Source organism: Chanos chanos, chromosome 6 (genome assembly GCF_902362185.1).
Source record: "Chanos chanos chromosome 6, fChaCha1.1, whole genome shotgun sequence".
NCBI lineage: Eukaryota > Metazoa > Chordata > Actinopteri > Gonorynchiformes > Chanidae > Chanos > Chanos chanos.
The window spans coordinates 40,575,868-40,593,497 of NC_044500.1; the positions used below are offsets into that span (position 1 = coordinate 40,575,868).

At 38.7% G+C, this 17,630-nt stretch overlaps 1 protein-coding gene across 1 annotated transcript; it reads right to left on the reverse strand.

Moving 5' to 3' along the window:
- Positions 1–565: 565 nt before the first annotated feature.
- LOC115813870 (myosin heavy chain, fast skeletal muscle-like) lies at positions 566–11,199 on the reverse strand. Its single transcript, XM_030776537.1, has 39 exons — positions 10,996–11,199; positions 10,760–10,903; positions 10,506–10,662; positions 10,331–10,358; positions 10,077–10,188; positions 9,903–9,995; positions 9,753–9,816; positions 9,548–9,646; positions 9,363–9,466; positions 8,808–8,946; positions 8,553–8,671; positions 8,309–8,458; positions 7,984–8,154; positions 7,565–7,871; positions 7,398–7,468; positions 7,196–7,283; positions 6,942–7,059; positions 6,582–6,705; positions 6,096–6,232; positions 5,749–6,004; positions 5,375–5,617; positions 5,114–5,290; positions 4,876–5,021; positions 4,675–4,765; positions 4,099–4,488; positions 3,878–4,004; positions 3,675–3,793; positions 3,388–3,584; positions 3,112–3,295; positions 2,856–3,021; positions 2,644–2,768; positions 2,223–2,531; positions 1,928–2,131; positions 1,668–1,793; positions 1,357–1,527; positions 1,163–1,267; positions 987–1,082; positions 719–850; positions 566–586 (listed from the first exon to the last, which is right to left on the reverse strand). Exons 1-39 carry the CDS (start codon positions 11,197–11,199, stop codon positions 566–568), a joined length of 5,814 nt encoding a protein of 1,937 aa, XP_030632397.1.
- Between the last annotated feature and the right edge of the window lie 6,431 nt (positions 11,200–17,630).

Below are 17,630 nucleotides of genomic sequence, written 5' to 3' on the forward strand. Positions count from 1 at the left end.
CACAGCTGTTTTAGAGTGTGTTTGCAAAAATGCCATCTGTTTTTGGTGTTCTTCATAAGTAATTCATTCTCCATGGAAATAATGTCATGCACTCATAGTTTGAAGTTAATTGTCTCATTATGAATAAATTCTTCTGTCCAGAACGTTAAATATTGCTTGTAATTGGGAGAAATGTTGGATGTGGAAATGATGATTATGGTTTTGGACTACTTTTGAGAGATAACATTTATAAATTTAAGTTACATTTTTTGAATATTCAAAGCTATTTCTGAGTAATTGTTAATCATGATGTGGTTCTGCTTCAGTTGTTTTTCACAGATGTTGAAACATTTGTTTTGAATTGCTTAAATATTTTGTATACAAACAATTGTGTACAATTGCTAGTTTATTTGTAAAATTGCTTCTGTTTCTTTTGATGATAAAATCGTCATGAATGACTTCAGCACACATATATAGAGAAACACTTGAAAAATACTATCATGAAGCACTTTATTGACTTAGAATATTTCACAGGGAGCTCATATTATATGATTCCCCGGCAGTGTCACTCGTCTGGATCCATCACTCATTCCTCTGACTCCTTGGCCTGAAAAAAAGGTATGATTTTCAGTAAATACATATTCATCATATATAGTCAGTAACAACATGATCATCAAATGCTGATTCAAATAAATATTTGAAACTCATGAATAATCCTCTTGTTCTCTTTCAACGGTACCTTCCCATGATCACGGCTCTTGGCTCTCAGCTTGTTGACCTGGGATTCAGCTATGTCAGCACGTTCCTGAGCTTCCTCCAGCTCGTGCTGCACCTTCCTGTACCTGGACATGTGAGCGTTGGCCTGCTCCTCCTATGAATATGAGGGAACATTTCAATAGCGTTTTTGATAACTTCAGTGTACATCTGCCTTAACTTTAGTGCTCCTTTTATTGTGTATTATTATTATTTGTGTGTGATGTGAAATATTATTATAGAGTAAGACTTACAGCTTCCTCAGCCTGTCGCTTATAGGCCTTCACTTTCAGCTGCAATTTGTCAACCAGATCCTGTAGTCTAATCATATTTTTCTTGTCTTCATCCGTCTGTAAACATGAAGAGAAAATTAGATGGTCTTTACGTGTAGCTTGTACAATTTAAAAATATTGAATTCATTGTTATATACCTGGTAAGTGAGCTCTTTGACTCTCCTCTCATATTTACGGACGCCTTTAACAGCGTCAGCTCCTCGTCTCTGTTCAGCCTCGACCTCAGACTCTAACTCACGCACCTGTAATATCAGAGCAGTATTAATTTTCATTTTACTATATGAATCGTCTGATCCAGCTGTTCAAATGATATTTTTTATTCGTAGTTTACCCTGGATTCCAGTTTCTGGAGCTGTTTTTTCCCACCCTTCATGGCTAAGCTTTCGGCCTCATCCAGACGGTGCTGCAGATCTTTGACTGTGACCTCCAGGTTTTTCTTCATCCTCTCCAAATGAGCACTTGTGTCTTGCTCCTTCTTCAGTTCTTCTGCCATCATTGCTGCCTATTTTTTTTTTTAGAGTAACAGATTTCAAAAGGTATTAATATATATACATAAATGCCTTGTGATTCACTTCATTGAAGTTAGAATAATTTCCAAACTTTTAAAAATTTCCCTTAATGGAAGATGGATTTTTCACTTACATCAGTAATAGCTTTTTTGGCTTTCTCCTCTGCATTTCTTGCTTCCTGGATGGTGTCATCCACCTCACCTTGAACCTGGACAAGGTCAGCCTCAAGCTTCTTCTTGGTGTTGATGAGACTGGTGTTCTGTACAAGGGATGTTGCCAAGTATGCTTTTATTTGTTTATTTTTTTAAAAAAAACCTTTTTGGTTCTGTACCACTCCTATGGTAGTTTAAAGTCTGCATATGCATTGCCTGAAGTGCACAATTTATATTTTACCTGTGAGTGCAGCAGTCCCACACGTTCATTGACATCTAGAAGCTCCTGCTCGGCCACTTTGCGACCTCTATCTGTTTGCTCTAAAGCAGCTCTCAGCTCCTCAATCTCTGCCTGCATTAGAGTGTTCCTACGCTCCACCATGGCAACCTGCTCCTTCATGTCCTCCTGTCCTCTGATGGCATCATCAAGGTGAAGTTGTGCATCCTAAAATGGAAATAAAATAGTCTTGGAGATTTAAAAAATAATGCACTTGCTAAATGGGCTTTTTAGATTTTTTTTTTTTTGGAGAACCAACCTTGAGCTGTCCTTGGACATTCCTCAGCTGTTTCTGGGCCTCAGCGGCCTGACGATTGGCATGGCTCAGCTGAATTTCCATCTCATTGAGATCTCCTTCCATCTTTTTCTTGACTCTCAGGGCGTCATTTCTGCTCCTGACTTCTGAGTCTAATGTGGTCTGCATGGACTCAATGACTCTCTGACTGTTCCTCTTGATCTGTTCTATTTCCTCATCCTTCTCAGCAAGTTTCCTGTCAATCTCACCCTTCACTTGGTTGAGCTCAAGCTGGACACGAAGTATCTTGGACTCCTCATGTTCAAGTGTACCCTGAGGAAAGAGAATTGCATTGCAACAAATTGAGCTGTAATTATCTTCAAATTTCACATAAACAGTTGGCTTGAATACCAAACCAATGTAAGAAACTCTGAGTCTACATCACCTCAGCTTCCTCAAGGGCACTCTGAATTTCTGTTTTCTCAGTCTCCACTGTCTTCTTTGCCTTCTCCAGTTCATGAATAGTCTTCCCAGTCTCGCCGATCTGCTCAGTCAGGTCGGAGATCTCCTCTGTGAGAATGATAAGGTTAGTAGTGAGTGTATGTCATGTGTTGGTTCCAAAAGAAAGACTTGAATGCTGTTTTCTGAATATCATACGCTGCAGGTTCTTGTTCTCTCTCTTCAGGGTCTCCAAGTGGTCAAGAGCTTCTTCATATGAGTTCTTCATCTTGAAGAGCTCAGTGCTGAGAGAGCGAGCCTCTTTCTGGGCACCCTCCAGCTCTGCCTGGCCCTCGTCATACTTCTGCTTCCATTCTGCCAGGACCTAGCAGTAGCAGTTCATCCCATCAAAACTGCAGTTCTCACATTTTGGCATACTAACATGCCTTTGTTTAATGTCTCTTCCACTGCTTACCTTGTCGAAGTTCCTCTGCTTCTTGTCCAGATTGGCTGCCAATGCATTGGCCCTCTCTACATCAATCATGAGATCCTCCACTTCACCCTGCAGTCTCTGTTTGGTTTTCTCCAGCGAGGCACATTTGGAGTTCACAGCCTCAATGGATTCTTCTGCATCTTGCAGACGCTGTGCAAGCTTCTTCCTGAAGTGGGGTGAGTTTCAGTGCTTGTCTTTAAACAATTATGAATGAATATCTGTTATTAAACATTTGTTTGAGATGTTTTTGTTATTTACTTAGCCTCTTCAAGCTCCTCAGTACGCTGGATGGCATCAGTCTCATATTTTGTTCTCCACTGAGCCACCTCACTGTTTGCCTTGGACATTCCACGCTGCAACTCCGCTTTGGCTTCCTGCTCCTCCTCAAACTGCTCTCGGAGGAGGTCACAGTCATGGCGCGCAGACTGAACTGCATGAGCCAGGGCATTTTTGGCCTTAAAACAGAAAATGGATGAATTATATTTAGTGTTTTGTGTATTTTTTTGGGACACGTAGAAGTTTTTCTCGTTTGGTGCAGTAACTACCTTGACTTCCTCTTCGATGTGTCTCTTTAGCTCCTCAATCTGTTGTGTGTAAGCTTGCTTGCCTCTGGTCAGTTGTGACACGAGTGCCTCTTTTTCCTCAAGCTGACGACTAAATTCACCTGATTAAGCAAGATTAGATATTGATTTCTGATTAAATGATTGTTTGGCATTGGAATTGTGGCATATTGGCCTATAACACTCACCATTTTCTGTCTGTAATCTTGCTTTATGTGCACTCATATCATTAAGTTGGCGAACGTACTCATCACTTTTGGTTTTTAGCTCACTCAGCTGGTCCTCAAGTGTTCGACACATCTTCTCTAAATTGGCCTGAAACAGGAAGAAAGTAGATATATTTAGGGCATTGTCCATCTAAATGTTTCAGTTTAAATTTTTTTTGTTGAAATGTTTTGCACTCATATACCTTTGATTTGGCCACAGCCTCCATGTTGCTACTGAGGTCATCAATCTCCATTTTATATTCACTTTTCTCCTTCTCCAGCTTCTGCTTGACACGCTGGAGGTTGTCAATCTGCTCTCCAAGTTCTGCCACGCTGTCTGCCTGCTTTTTGCGGAGAGCAGCGGCGGTGGCTTCGTGTTGCAGGGTGGACTCTTCAAGATCACGTCGCAGTTTCTGGAACTCGGCCTCGCGCTTCTTGTTCATCTCAATCTGAGCAGCAGTGGCACCGCCAGCTTCTTCAAGCCTCTCACTGATCTCCTCAAGTTCCCTGGAGAGATCAGCTCTCTGCTTCTCAACCTTAGCCCGGGCAGCACGCTCAGCCTCAATCTCTTCTTCCAGCTCCTCAATACGAGCCTAAAGTTCACACAGGTTCATTATGTGCTTTTTTTATTTTAAATAAAGCAATGTCTCAGACTGTTCAAAGAGAATTAAGATATGTGGACAAAAGAAACGATAGATAGATAGATAGATAGATAGATAGATAGATAGATAGATAGATAGATAGATAGATAGATAGATAGATAGATAGATAAACTGAACCTGTAGTTCCTTGATCTTCTTCTGCAGCTGACTGCCAAGCGTTTGTTCATCCTCAATCTTGCTTTGGAGCTGACTGATCTCAAAGTCCTTCCTGTTTTGAAAGAGGCAATAGAGGTTTGTTTGATTGCATACCATATACAATGACATTTAGATTATATGTATATCTGGATATTCCTATTCTTTGGAATTTCTTTGGATTACTTTTTGATCTTCTCGTCTGACTGCTGTTTGTCATTCTCCAGGTCCATTATGGACTCCTGTGCCAGTTTCAGATCACCCTCAAGCTTTCTCTTGGCCCTCTCAAGGTCCATGCGGAGTTTTTTCTCTTGTTCAAGGGACCCTTCAAGCTATTGCAATAGATGAGACACTGATGTTTAGAAGCATACTTTGATCTAAATGGGGAAGAGTGACATTATTTTGACTGTGTTGTTACACTCACATCATCCACTTGCTGTTCAAGCTTTGTCTTTGCCTTGGTCAGAGTATTAACTTTGTCCTCTTCTGCCTGAAGATCATCAAGAGTTTGCTGGTGTGCCTCTTGGAGGGCTTTCTTCTCCTTGGTCAACTTAGCAATGCTCTCATCCTGAGAGGCCATTTCCTCTGTCAAATTTTTTACCTGTAAGGAAAAGTTTTCTTTGTCAGTAGCACGTTTAAAACCTGTACATTTTTAAAAAGTAATATTTTTTTATGTAATGCTTACCTTGTTCTCTGTGGCATGTTTCTCCTTCTCCACTTTAGCCAAGGTAAGCTCAAGGTCATCAATGTCTTTTTTCAGCTCGGAACACTCATCCTCCAGTTTCCTCTTCTTGGCAGTTAATTCTGCATTGATTTCCTCCTCATCCTCCAGTCTCTCTGTAGTCTCTTTGACTTTTGCCTCCAGTTGAATTTTAGCTTTGATGAGCCCCTCACATCTCTCCTCAGCATCAGAAAGGTTCTCGACTTCCTGAATGGAAACAGGATATACATTCACAAATCTAAACCTGATAGCAATTCTTTCATATGAACTAAGAGCTTATATTGGGTCTTTAACAGACAGCAGATCATTTTTGTTCAAAATTTTCTTTGATTACGCACAGCTGCCACTTGTAACTGCAGATCATTTTTCTCTTGCAGAAGTGACACCATCTTCTCTTCAAGCTCCTTCTTCTTGGCTAGTGCTTTTTCCAGATCCACCTTCATCTTGTCGTAGTTCTCCTTCATTGCTGCCATTTCCTTCTCAGTCTCAGCACTCTTCAGAAGAGGCTTGATCTTAAAGTACAGCTTCATCCATGGCCAGTGTTTCACGTTCATGAATGAGCGGATGTTGTATTGGATAGAGTAAATGGACTCTCTATTAAAGACAAGACAGAGAAGTTAGTGCACAGCTGATGTAGATACATAGCAGATTTTAGTCACTATCGAACTTAGGAATGGTATTGTACCTCCTCTCCATCATTTTGACAAACTCTCTTCTCATGAGGAATCCACGGCAGACAGCTTGAGTCATGGTAACCAGCGCAGCCAATTTTTCATCTCGCATCTCCTCAAGGGTACCCAGCAGACCAGCTTTGAAAAACACCTGTATTCATACCGAGAGACTTTAAAATGCACACAGTTCAAGAATATTTGAATCTCTACAACCAAACTCTTCAGGAACCCATATATGTATGCATTGGATGAATAGTTTATAGCATGTGGTTACTTGTCCTGCTCAAAGGCTGATTTGTGATTTTCTGCGCAAAAGTGTTGTAGCTCTGAACAATGAGCACTGATTTTATTCTACTCATTTACAAGAGACAGAATCCTTTATACGCACATGCACAATGTGTACAATATCTTAGCACGGCATAAAAGTATGCATTACACCATGAACATACCAATCTAGTGTGTTATCTCTTATTTATTATGAGTTTGATTGACCATTTTACCTTTGTGTGTCCAAACTTGTACTGAGTGTGATCAACGTCAATGGAGCCCAAAAGTTTCTCCGAGGCTTTCTTGTTGTCAATGAATTGTCCCTCAGGGATGACACTGGCATTCAAGACTTTATATCTAAAGTTGTGAAGAAAAAAATATATAAATTTAGTAAGACTAATTAGGATGGTAAATGATCTTATTTCAAATATTGGTTGTTAGTTTGATATTGTTTATTTTTTATTACCATGTATCAAATATTTTCTTTACTGATTTTTCTTCTATCAAAGAGCTACTTATTTACACAAGGGTATTATATAAGTTGTCTCTGACAGACAAGGTATCATTTTACAACATGAAGAATGTAAAGGTACCGCTGCTTGAAGTCACCATAAAGGATTCTGCTGGGGAATCCCTTTCTACAGATTCTTATACCCTCCAGTACACCATTACACCTGAGCTGGCCGATAACTAAGAAGTTCTCCATAAGACCTAAAGAGAGGAAAGAATTTCAAATAGATGTTGTGCAGATTTCTCTCCCACCATGAGGTTGATCTTCAGCTTTTGAAAGGATTTAAACTGTTGTGTGATAATGTCAGATCACTGTCTTTTCATGGTCAGTGCCCACCTGGAGTCTTGGACTCATTGGGAATCAGGCAGCGCACAAAGTGAGGATGAGTGCTCCTCAGATTGGTCATCAACTTGCCCAAATTCTCCTGTGGAATTGTAAGGTAGTGTCATTGGATCCTTTCCATACTCAGTTTTTATTTTAAGTAGCATGATGATTTTTGTCAACATGATCCATATTTAAGTGAATTAAAGGTCTTCACCCTGAACAGTGCAGATACTGTCTGGAAAGAGCCACCCTTCTTCTTGCCTTTCTTGCCACCGCCACCGCCCTCTGTTGACATAAAATGCATTTTAATTCCATTATTTATATGTCACAGAAAAAAAGAGCAACAGAGACCCTGATACTTTGATTGATTTCTCAAAATACCATCAGCAGCGGCATGAGCAGCATAGAGGAAAGCCAGGAGTTTCATTCCAGATTTCTGATACAGCTGCACAACAGAGTCATTCAAGGGATCTTTGTTCTTGTCCAGCCAGCCGGCAACATTGTAGTCGACAGTGCCTGCATAGTGCACCAGGGAGAAATGGGCTTCTGCCTTGCCCTTAGCAGGCTTTGGCTTCTGGAAACATGCAGCTTTGCCAAGATGCTGGTCATACAACTTGTTTTTGAAGGTTGTGTCTGAGGCCTTGGGGAACATACACTCCTCTTCAAGGATGGAGAAGATGCCCATTGGCTGTTAATAATTGACACAATAACAGTCAAGGAATGTATTTTATTTCATATAAGACACAGAATTGTTGATGCGCTAAATGAACATGGAAACAGTTTCCTACCACTCTACTCACCTTCTCAATAAGCTCAATGCAGGCAGCCAAGTCCATACCAAAGTCAATGAACTCCCACTCAATGCCTTCTTTTTTGTACTCCTCTTGCTCCAGCACAAACATGTGGTGGTTGAAGAACTGTTGCAGTTTCTCATTGGTGAAGTTGATACATAGCTGTTCCAAGCTGTTGAACTGTTGTCCAAAATGACAGCATTAGACATGTTTCTCTGAAGCTACAGAAATAGGTTTGCTGTAAGGTGACCGTGAATGAATTAAATTAAGTAGAAGGTATGTAACAGGTTTAAGAAACAGAAAAACCAAGAAGTCACAGGTACTGGATGCTTACATCAAAGATCTCAAATCCAGCAATGTCCAGCACACCAATGAAGAACTGTCTTGGCTGTTTTGTGTCCAACATTTCATTGATGCGGACGACCATCCACAGGAACATCTTTTCATAAACAGACTTGCAGAGGGCCATGACAGCATTGTGCACCTGTTTTGCAGTTGCAATAAAAACATATTGTTTACTTTTTTCATTAACCTTTAGAACATCTGCTCATGATTGTTGGTGCTCTTTCCGAGCTCACCTGTGGAACAGTCTGCCCCTTGGTGACAAACTCATTCCCCACTTTCACCCTGGGGTAGCACAAAGCTTTGAGCATGTCGGCTGAGTTCAGACCCATGAGGTAGGCGATTTTATCAGCCACTGAAGAAAAATGATGTACATGCTTTTGAATATGTCAAATTCAAGATGTTATGCTGCATGTATGCTATTATATTGCCTTTAAATTGATATAAAAGAAATGATAAAACAAATAAATAAATGAACACAAAATAGTCACCCTCAGTGCCATCAGGCTCAGCCTGCTCCTCTCTCTGCTTCTGTTTAAACTTCATGTTCCCATGATGCATCACAGCACCAGTCAGCTTGTAGATGCCCTGCTTTTCATCAGCGTTGAAGCCCAAGATGTCAATAGCAGTCTGGTGAAGACAGAATATGACCAACATGTGAGTAAATGGTACTAAAACATGAATGAATGGATAAATGAATGAACAAATGACTCATTCATTCATTCATTCATGCTTTCAGGCAATCAATCAGTTAATCAATTTATTGATGAAAAAATATGGTGAATTTTTGTCATTCAGTCAGTCAGTCAGTCAGCCAATCAGCCAGCCATGTGTTTGTTAAGAAATATAGTGAATTCCTGTTGAAACATGTTTTGCTCTCAATTAGCTTCTCAAAAACAAATGTATCACAGGTTGCTTGTAATCTTGCTGTTGACAAACTCAACCAACGGAACATTTTCTTTAAGGAGAAGGTTCCCAGCTGTATGATTTAAAATCAGACTTGTTTAAGATGGTGTTTATTTAAAAACTATAATTTATCCTCTTACATCGGTAGCGATGAACTCTTCTACATCATTGATGCTCTTCACTGTGATTTCACCTTGACTAATCATAGGGAAATCATATGGATTGGTGGTGATGAGGAGTCCCTCTGCAAACAGATACAATTTTTATTTTGGCTGCCAAGCAACGATAACTAACTGTAAATATCTTATTCTTGAACATGTCATACCAATCAGCTCAGGCTTGTGGCCCGTCATGAGCTGGTAGAAAATGTGGTAGCTCCTCTCAGCAGACAGCTGGAATGTTACCCTTGACTTCTCCAGCAGATCTAGAGGGTTCAGATAGATTGAAATTCACATTTCTAACAGCTACAAACAGTGAGCTGAGCAATTAACTACAAGATTAATTTAGCAAACTCTAGTCTATAGACTTACATGTCTCAATATCAGCTGAGGCCAGTTTGCCAGTAGATCCGAAATGGATTCTGATGAATTTACCCTGAGAGTGTGACATTCAATTTAATTTCAGAAACGTGTACGTTTTTTTAGACAAATTTTGAATATGAACTGTGCACTGCTACTTACAAAACGAGATGAGTTATCATTCCTCACAGTCTTTGCATTACCATAGGCTTCCAGTAGGGGGTTGGCTGCAATGATTTGATCCTCCAGCGACCCCTACAGATGACAGTAGAATTCTTTTAAGCTTTAGTGCCCACATATTCTATCAGATATGTAATCAGATGGGTATTTACTAACCTGCATTTTTCCTGGGACAGGCTCTGCCTTCTTCTGTCCAGACACTGCAATTGTTGCAAAGTACTGGATGACGCGTTTGGTGTTCACAGTCTTTCCTGCACCGGATTCTCCACTAGGAGTGAAAATGTATAAAACACTTTCCATGTAATAATTCAAACTAGCATTTTATGCAGAAATGTTTACCTAATTGCAAAAAATATTTTCCACGTATGCAGCCTACGATAGAAGATATTCAGGTCATAACATGTACTCACGTAATCAGGATTGACTGATTCTCACGATCTATGTGAAAAGGAAACAAGTTTCATGACACATATATTTGTATGTTCTGCACATACCAAGGAATGGCGTTCAGTCTATTTAATAGCAACTATTTGTATTGCGGTGATGCAATGCGGATGAACTTCCATTGTTTTGTTCGTTTTTTACCTGTGAGCATGAACTGATAGGCATTGTCAGAGATAGAGAAGATGTGAGGTGGGGCCTCAATCCTCTTTTTGCCTCTGTATGCAGTTACAACAACAGCGTCGTACACTGGGAGCCACTTGTAGGGGTTCACAGTGACACAGAAGAGCCCAGAGTATGTCTGAAAGTGTGCACGACCACAAAATTGTTTTAATCACTCTGACACATGTTTAAAAGCAGTGTATAGGTTCCAAATTCTTCAATTACTGAATGCCTACATAGATCATCCATGCAGCATAACGCTCTTTGAGGTTATACAGCACAGCAGGTTCATTGAGGTGGGTCATCATGGCCATGTCCTCAATCTTATCGAACTTTGGAGGATTCATAGGGTAGATTTCATCTTCTTTTACAGTGAGGGTCTGACAGGAAAGAAGAAAATGTTGGCATGAAAACAAGCATGTGAGGACAACATAACAGTAATGCTTGCAACGTAACAGTGATCTTTACTCACTTTCCCACACAAAGTTTCAACAGTGGCTTTGCCACCCTCTTTACTCTTGAGAACTCCTTTTAGATACATCTCCTCCTTTTCAGCCACAAAATATGCTGTTTTGGCATCAAAGGGTGCATTCTGAGCCTCAATCCTCTCCCTTTCTGGCTTCCGGAGGTAAATGGCCGCCGGGCCAAATGCCTCCATCTCCGCGTCAGTGCTCATGATGGCACCTCAATTCTAAAATAAATTGTAATTATTAAGATGACATTTTATTTTAAATAAATCCTTTCACATGTCACTCCAAAAGTTTTACAGTGGATTCAGGGAGTGTAGATGCAGATGTAGATGCTGGGATGTTTTGATCAATTAAGACACAAGATTAATTACAAAGTAAAAAAATTCTTCATAATTTTGTGAAGTTGTTAAGGTGTATTTTATATGCTTTGTTATGATTTATATATAAGTTAACTGATCCTTCTGTAAATTTATTAAGCTGTAAGCTGTACACTGTTGTACACTGTTGCATATGTACACTGTGTACAATGTACACTGTTGCATATGAATATCTAATGACTGTTTATTATTCCACTGTTTATTTATTATCATTAAGGTGTGTTTTTTTATTATTATAATTACGTATCTACAAGATGACTTAGTTGCATTTGAAAGCAGTTTGTATGATTATGAGCTTGTGAAAATCAGTGTCCTAGTCTTATCTGAAACTAATCTTAGACTTCAGATGAAATATACTTTTTAAGCATGCAACTCTTTTTACCGTGTTAGACTCCCAGGAAATTGAATGATGACAGCGGATGAGTTATGGATCCTAGAAGAATGTAATTTTTTTTCAGAATTACTGCAACCCTTTAAATAATCCAACAATGTGAAAAAACAACCAACAAGGCATGTGAGTGTTACCCTCTAACAGTATAACATATAGTTTATCACAGTCACCAAGATAACATAAGTATTTACACAAGCATTATAATCTAATAATCTAACTGAGATAAGCACATTACAAGAATTTCATATTGGTGTTCATATACATTGTTATTGCAAACCCAGCTCAAGTCACTCACCTGTGACAAGTGCCTATCAGCACAGGGATGAATCCAGTACTTCTTATATAGGCACATAAGTGTTCACTCAGCAGAATGGACGTGCTGTATTAGGCTGTGTGCATTTCACGTAGCCATGTTTTTTTAATGCTATGATTTGCACTGCTAGCAATTTTATTTTTATGCCTCCTATAATAAGCCTATGAATGGATGATTCTTCACATATGGAGAATCTGCCCATTTCTGTCCATTTTTCTTGCAAGAGATGCTCAGAATAATGTGCCTTTCAATACCATTATTTGTAAAAGTTGACAAGAAACCTTCATGTCATGACCACTGGGTTAGCTTGAATCTGAACTATGAAAAGCTAACAAGCAATACTCAACTGCCAGATTGCTTTAAGTTAAATTAAAATGTGCTGTTTAAAATTGTTAAAATTATTATGAGATATGTATATAATTCAATAATATTTTAGGTAGTGTTCTGTTATTATTTTTCAGCTGCAGGACATTTTAATGTAATTAAACTACCAGTCTCATGTTTCTCAGTTGAGGTCAGTGAATCGTTTTAAATTTAATGATATTTGGCAATGAAGTGAAGCTTAGTTTAGATGTGGAGAAGCATTGAAATGTCACTGGTTTACTATTACAAGAGCATTGCAAGATCTACATTGCTGAAAAGATGAAGATCGGGGAGTGTCAGCTGTCTCTCCCTCAACTGTCAGAGTTGAACAGACTGAACAGATTGCAGTATAACAGTGAAATATTTTCTAAAGAAACTTTTGACTTAGCAATGTCTAATTTATTTGGTTTTACAAAATGTAGGAGGCTTTTTAGCTGATATCTTTCCCAGTGCCAAAAAGTGTAGTTTTACTGTGTGAAAATCAGTAGTAAACCGTTTACTAAAATCTTCAGTAAACGTTAGGAGAGAGGATTCTTATTTGCTTGAGATGAAATTGAGAAACTACAATCCCATGCCAAAACTGGTACTCATGTGTAGATTTTATTATGTTTTCACAAGTTTGTAAAATGACAGTTTGTTTGTTAAACTATGTGATTTCCATGTACAACAATGTCAGCAGCAAACATACAAAACAGGAAGTGACTGTGGACCTTTATGAACATGCTACCCTTTATTCTATGACACTGCATGTGGAATAGTTATCCTGTTTTGACCCACCCATGGGCTACTACTAAAAATTAAACGCTTGTAGCTGAATTTCCATTTCTCCACAAAATATGGCACTTGCATCTTAATATTCATGTGGTCACACACAATGACCCCTTGTTCTTTGATTATATCACTTCGTACTGAAATTATTACAAAAGTAATAGAAAGATCTTTTCATAAAGTGCAAAGACACACAACAAGGCAAAGGTGTGCAATGCTGGATGGACTGTATCAAGACCTACTACTCCAGAGACAAGAACCTGACACACACTTTGCTAGGCTAGGAATACTGGATACCACAAAAAAGGGCAAACACTTCTTTTAGAAGTGTACATTCAGATAATGTTTACCTAAACCTGACCTATGCTGTGTCATCGTTCTAATTATCCAATAGGGAAGGCAGGTAAATGATTGACACCTGACCTGATTGACACCACACGTCCAGAGCTCCTTCTCTTACTCGAGAGAATTTTGCAGCGGTTGCAAAGTATGGGATAATATAAGTGCAAATATATTAAATGCAAATGGGAAAAACTAATGTCATTTTGACTTTGTATTATTTTGAGTTTCTTTAACTTTTACGTTAGTTTTATTCACATCATCCACTTGTGAAAATTCACATTATTCAAGAATCTTTATGTTTGCTGTTGTCTTAATTTATTGTCACCTGAGACTGTAGGCAGAAATCTCCTCACCCATGTCCATGATGTGTGAGATAGTTAAGTTTAATCTCTTTTTTTGTCCACACAATGGGGAAATTTGACTTCTGCATTTTGACCCATCCAGAGAGTGGTGAACACACACACACACACACACACACACACCCGGAGCAGTGGGCAGCAACAGCCGCAGCACCCAGGGAGCAGTTGGGGGGTTAGGTGCCTTGCTCAAGAGCACTTCAGCCATGCATATCGAGGGAGGGGAAAGCCAACTCTTTTCCTGCCGGCCCTGGGGATCAAACCAGCAACCTTTCGGTCCCAAACTTGCTTTATTAACCTTTAGGCCAGAGTCGCCCCCAATATGTCAGCACAGCATAAAACATGTTACAAATTAATGTGTCGTCTTACTTACTAACATGTAGATTGACTATCCTTACCTTTGTGCGTCCAAATTGAGAATGATTGACATCAGTGGAACCCCAGAGTTTCTCTAAGGTTCCAATGGGTCTCTCTTGAGTTTCACTTTCTTATTTCTTGATGAATTGTCCTTCTGAGGCGACACCAGCATTCAAGACTTTATATCTAAAGTCACAGAGAAAAAATATTGTTTTTGTGTTTGTTTGGCAATAATGCATGTTATGTAACATGCACAGAGATGTTTATCTAAACTGCATATTTAAAAAAAATAATTGGATTGTTACATTTAGTATTTGTCACATATTTTACTTCATTTCATATATTTATGTGTTCATTTATTTTCTCAGAGTAAAGACATTTATTTACACAAGAGCACAATTTTCTATTTTTTGGCACATAGAATATAAACGTGCCGCTGCTTGAAGTCACCATAAAGGATTCTGCTAGGGAATCCCTTTCTACAGATTCTGATACCCTCCAGTACTCCATTACACCTGAGCTGGCTGATAACTAAGTAGTTTTCTTATATCTTTCTAATACATAAGTCATCCAGCCATTTTTTCCAAAGATTTTTTAAAACTATGATGTAATAACATTTGCTGAATGTCTTTTCATGGTCAGTGCCCACCTGGAATCTTGGACTCATTACTAATCAAGAAGCGCATAAAGTGAGGATAAGTGCCACTCAGATTGGTTGCCAACTTGCCCAAGGTCTTCTGTATCTTACAAGGGGTAAAATAATGAGACCAAAGATCTAAAATTTGAAAGTCATTGATGCAATTATATGAAACTTTGGTAAAGTACTGCTAATTTCCTTGGAACTCTAGAATTAGAATATAGAACATTAGAACATACAGTATGTTATTGTTGTATTCATTAAAAACACTGATAGCAGGGAGCTCCATCCAAGCATTTGAAATGCAGCAAGCACATTAGACAAAAAATGGTATACTCCCTGGAAACTACTGATTGATTTGTTCCCTAAATGGTTGTATATTTTACTACACTTCCAAAAATCAGTGGTTGAGAGAGTTCTCAATTTTGCCTGCAGTTAGTGGTGTCTGTAGTTTTACTGCACAGTGCTTTAATTCTTGATTCATTTATTTATAGGAGTTACCTGAGTTCCTGGACTAAGAGTTTTATAATTGCCTAATGTTGAAAAGTTTGTTTAGAGGACTCCAGCACAGCCTGTAACTAAAATAGCCAAGGAGATACCGTCTAAAGGAGTCAATGCAGATAAAATGATGTTCCAGACTTGTTTAGGCAAGCAAAGTTATCTTGGTAGGGTACCATTTGGTGGCCATTTAAAAGGGAATTTCAGTTTTAGGCCAGCAGTAGATCAAATCAGAATATGAATATCAAGATTTATATTTGATATCTGACCTGAATTTCTTTCCAAATGAAAGATTATATGGTTCCTGGCAACAAAGAGCTCTTCTTGTGATGGCCCGAGCTCATAAATCCATTAACATTTTGAAATTTAATATCCTTGGCTTAAACAGTGTGTTCTTATTAGGACTAAATGAAAATATAGCCTCAGCTCCATCAATGTCTTCAGGAGTTTGCTGTTTGTCTCAAGTGAATTCTAAAGTTGATGATAAAGATACTAGTGAGAGTCATCATTAAAGATGATATTGACATTGCTTCAGTGAGTTTCTCATGCAGTTCAGTGGTGTGATTTTCTTCCTATCTGGTAAGTCTCTCCCTTACAAAACATTGGAGATCATTTTGCTTTAAATGTTTTGGCAATATTCATCTGAGTGCTATTATGTGTTGATCTCTGATGTTTGATTGCTATTTTTATTCAGACACAACGAGGACAAACAGCGATTTAAGTAAACATAAGAAGCATAAGACTTTCGTGTATCATCTAAGTCTGCATCCAGAATCAAACCGTGATTTTGAGCACTGGTTCTTACTCCGTGTGCACCAGCGGCGGCAGGTGGTTGTAATAGTAGAGGAGGAAGGAACTTCCTGCACTTGGTGAAGTTTGGTGGTGGTGGTGGTGGTGGTGATGTGGTGTCGATGAGGGCATACATGGGTATGTAAAACCCAGACACATTTAAAGCAGCAGTAAGGAGTTTTGGTCTAAAACTAGTGAGCTACCTATCTAAAAGACATGCAAAAGACAACAACAGCACAGTAAGCACTGATAAAAGCTTGCTGACATTCTAACTGGTGTTGGATATAGTGGGCAAGGTTGTGCTGTGAAAGCTGTTCTTACATTTTGAAGGGGTGGTCTGACCACAGAACTACATAGTGCACAGCCTTGGCGGCTAGTAGGAATGACAGTTGTGTTCTGTCCTTTACGTGACCATACACGATAAAAATGAATTTTAAGATGAATTTTAAGACACCAAAACTAGTTGCAAATAAAAATATACCAAAAATGTGGTAAATTGCTGCATGCTGTTGTTTAAAAGTTTTCTCATACCATGTGGTGTTGAACACACTGACCTTACCATTTGGTTTAGTAATCTCGATTTTTTGTATTTATTTTTCTCTTTGAGTTTATTTTTCTCTGAAACTTTAAGGGAGGATGGTCATCCCTTTCCTCAATGGACGAGCCTCCCCTGGTGTGCACATTAATTTAACTTTGGTGTATGCATGTTACCAAGATGTAAATCCAAGATGCAAATGAACAACCTTCTCTGGAACATGTCTATTGCTAATTTGATTTGATCTAATATTGTTGATTTTATGTAATACTTGACTGTGTTGTTCCAGTTCTTAAATTCCAGTTTTTTGTTTTTGTTTGTCTTTTTTTACTAAGAAGAGCTCTGAAGTGTCTCTTTTTAATAATCTTTGATAATCAAATTAATCTCTTGATACCAGTGTCGACAGTGTTTTTTGCAATCAATTACTTTGAGAGAAAGTTGTCAGTTTGCATCAATGACCCCCTCCCCTTTGGGGCTTATTTTGGAGCTGGTCTGGTAACTGGTCAGACTTTCAAACATTTTAGCCTCCCATCTTGTCTTTAGCTGAGAGTGCAGCTCTGTTTTTGGCAAGCAAATCTGAGCAAATGAAATATCTCAAAATTGTCACTCTGCTGACACTGACATATATTTAAATATTTAATACTGTAACACATAGTGACTTTTGGTGTTCCTCTGTGTTTGACATCTCGATTTAGTCGAGTATATATGATTAAGTCTGGGCAATTGTAAGGTACCATTTTTGTTCAGCTTCTGCAGTTCATTAAGAAGGAACAACACAAATTCATTGAATAAAATGAATATTTTATTAAAAGCTTGTTTCATGACATTTCACAAGTCACTCATATTGTATGTGTGCTTGTTGTTGTGTATCATAAACTTCATTCTTCACCTTTGCTCTAGAGATAAAGTGA

Excerpts from the sequence above, each read along its gene's own strand:
- LOC115813870 (XM_030776537.1), bottom strand. The coding sequence starts at position 11,199 with ATGAGCACTGACGCGGAGATGGAGGCATTTGGCCCGGCGGCCATTTAC. Across the intron at positions 8,947-9,362 it reads AAGAGTTCATCGCTACCGAT|ACTGCTATTGACATCTTGGG; the intron begins GTAAGAGGATAA and ends TGTCTTCACCAG. Across the intron at positions 7,284-7,397 it reads CAGTATCTGCACTGTTCAGG|GAGAATTTGGGCAAGTTGAT; the intron begins GTGAAGACCTTT and ends ACAATTCCACAG.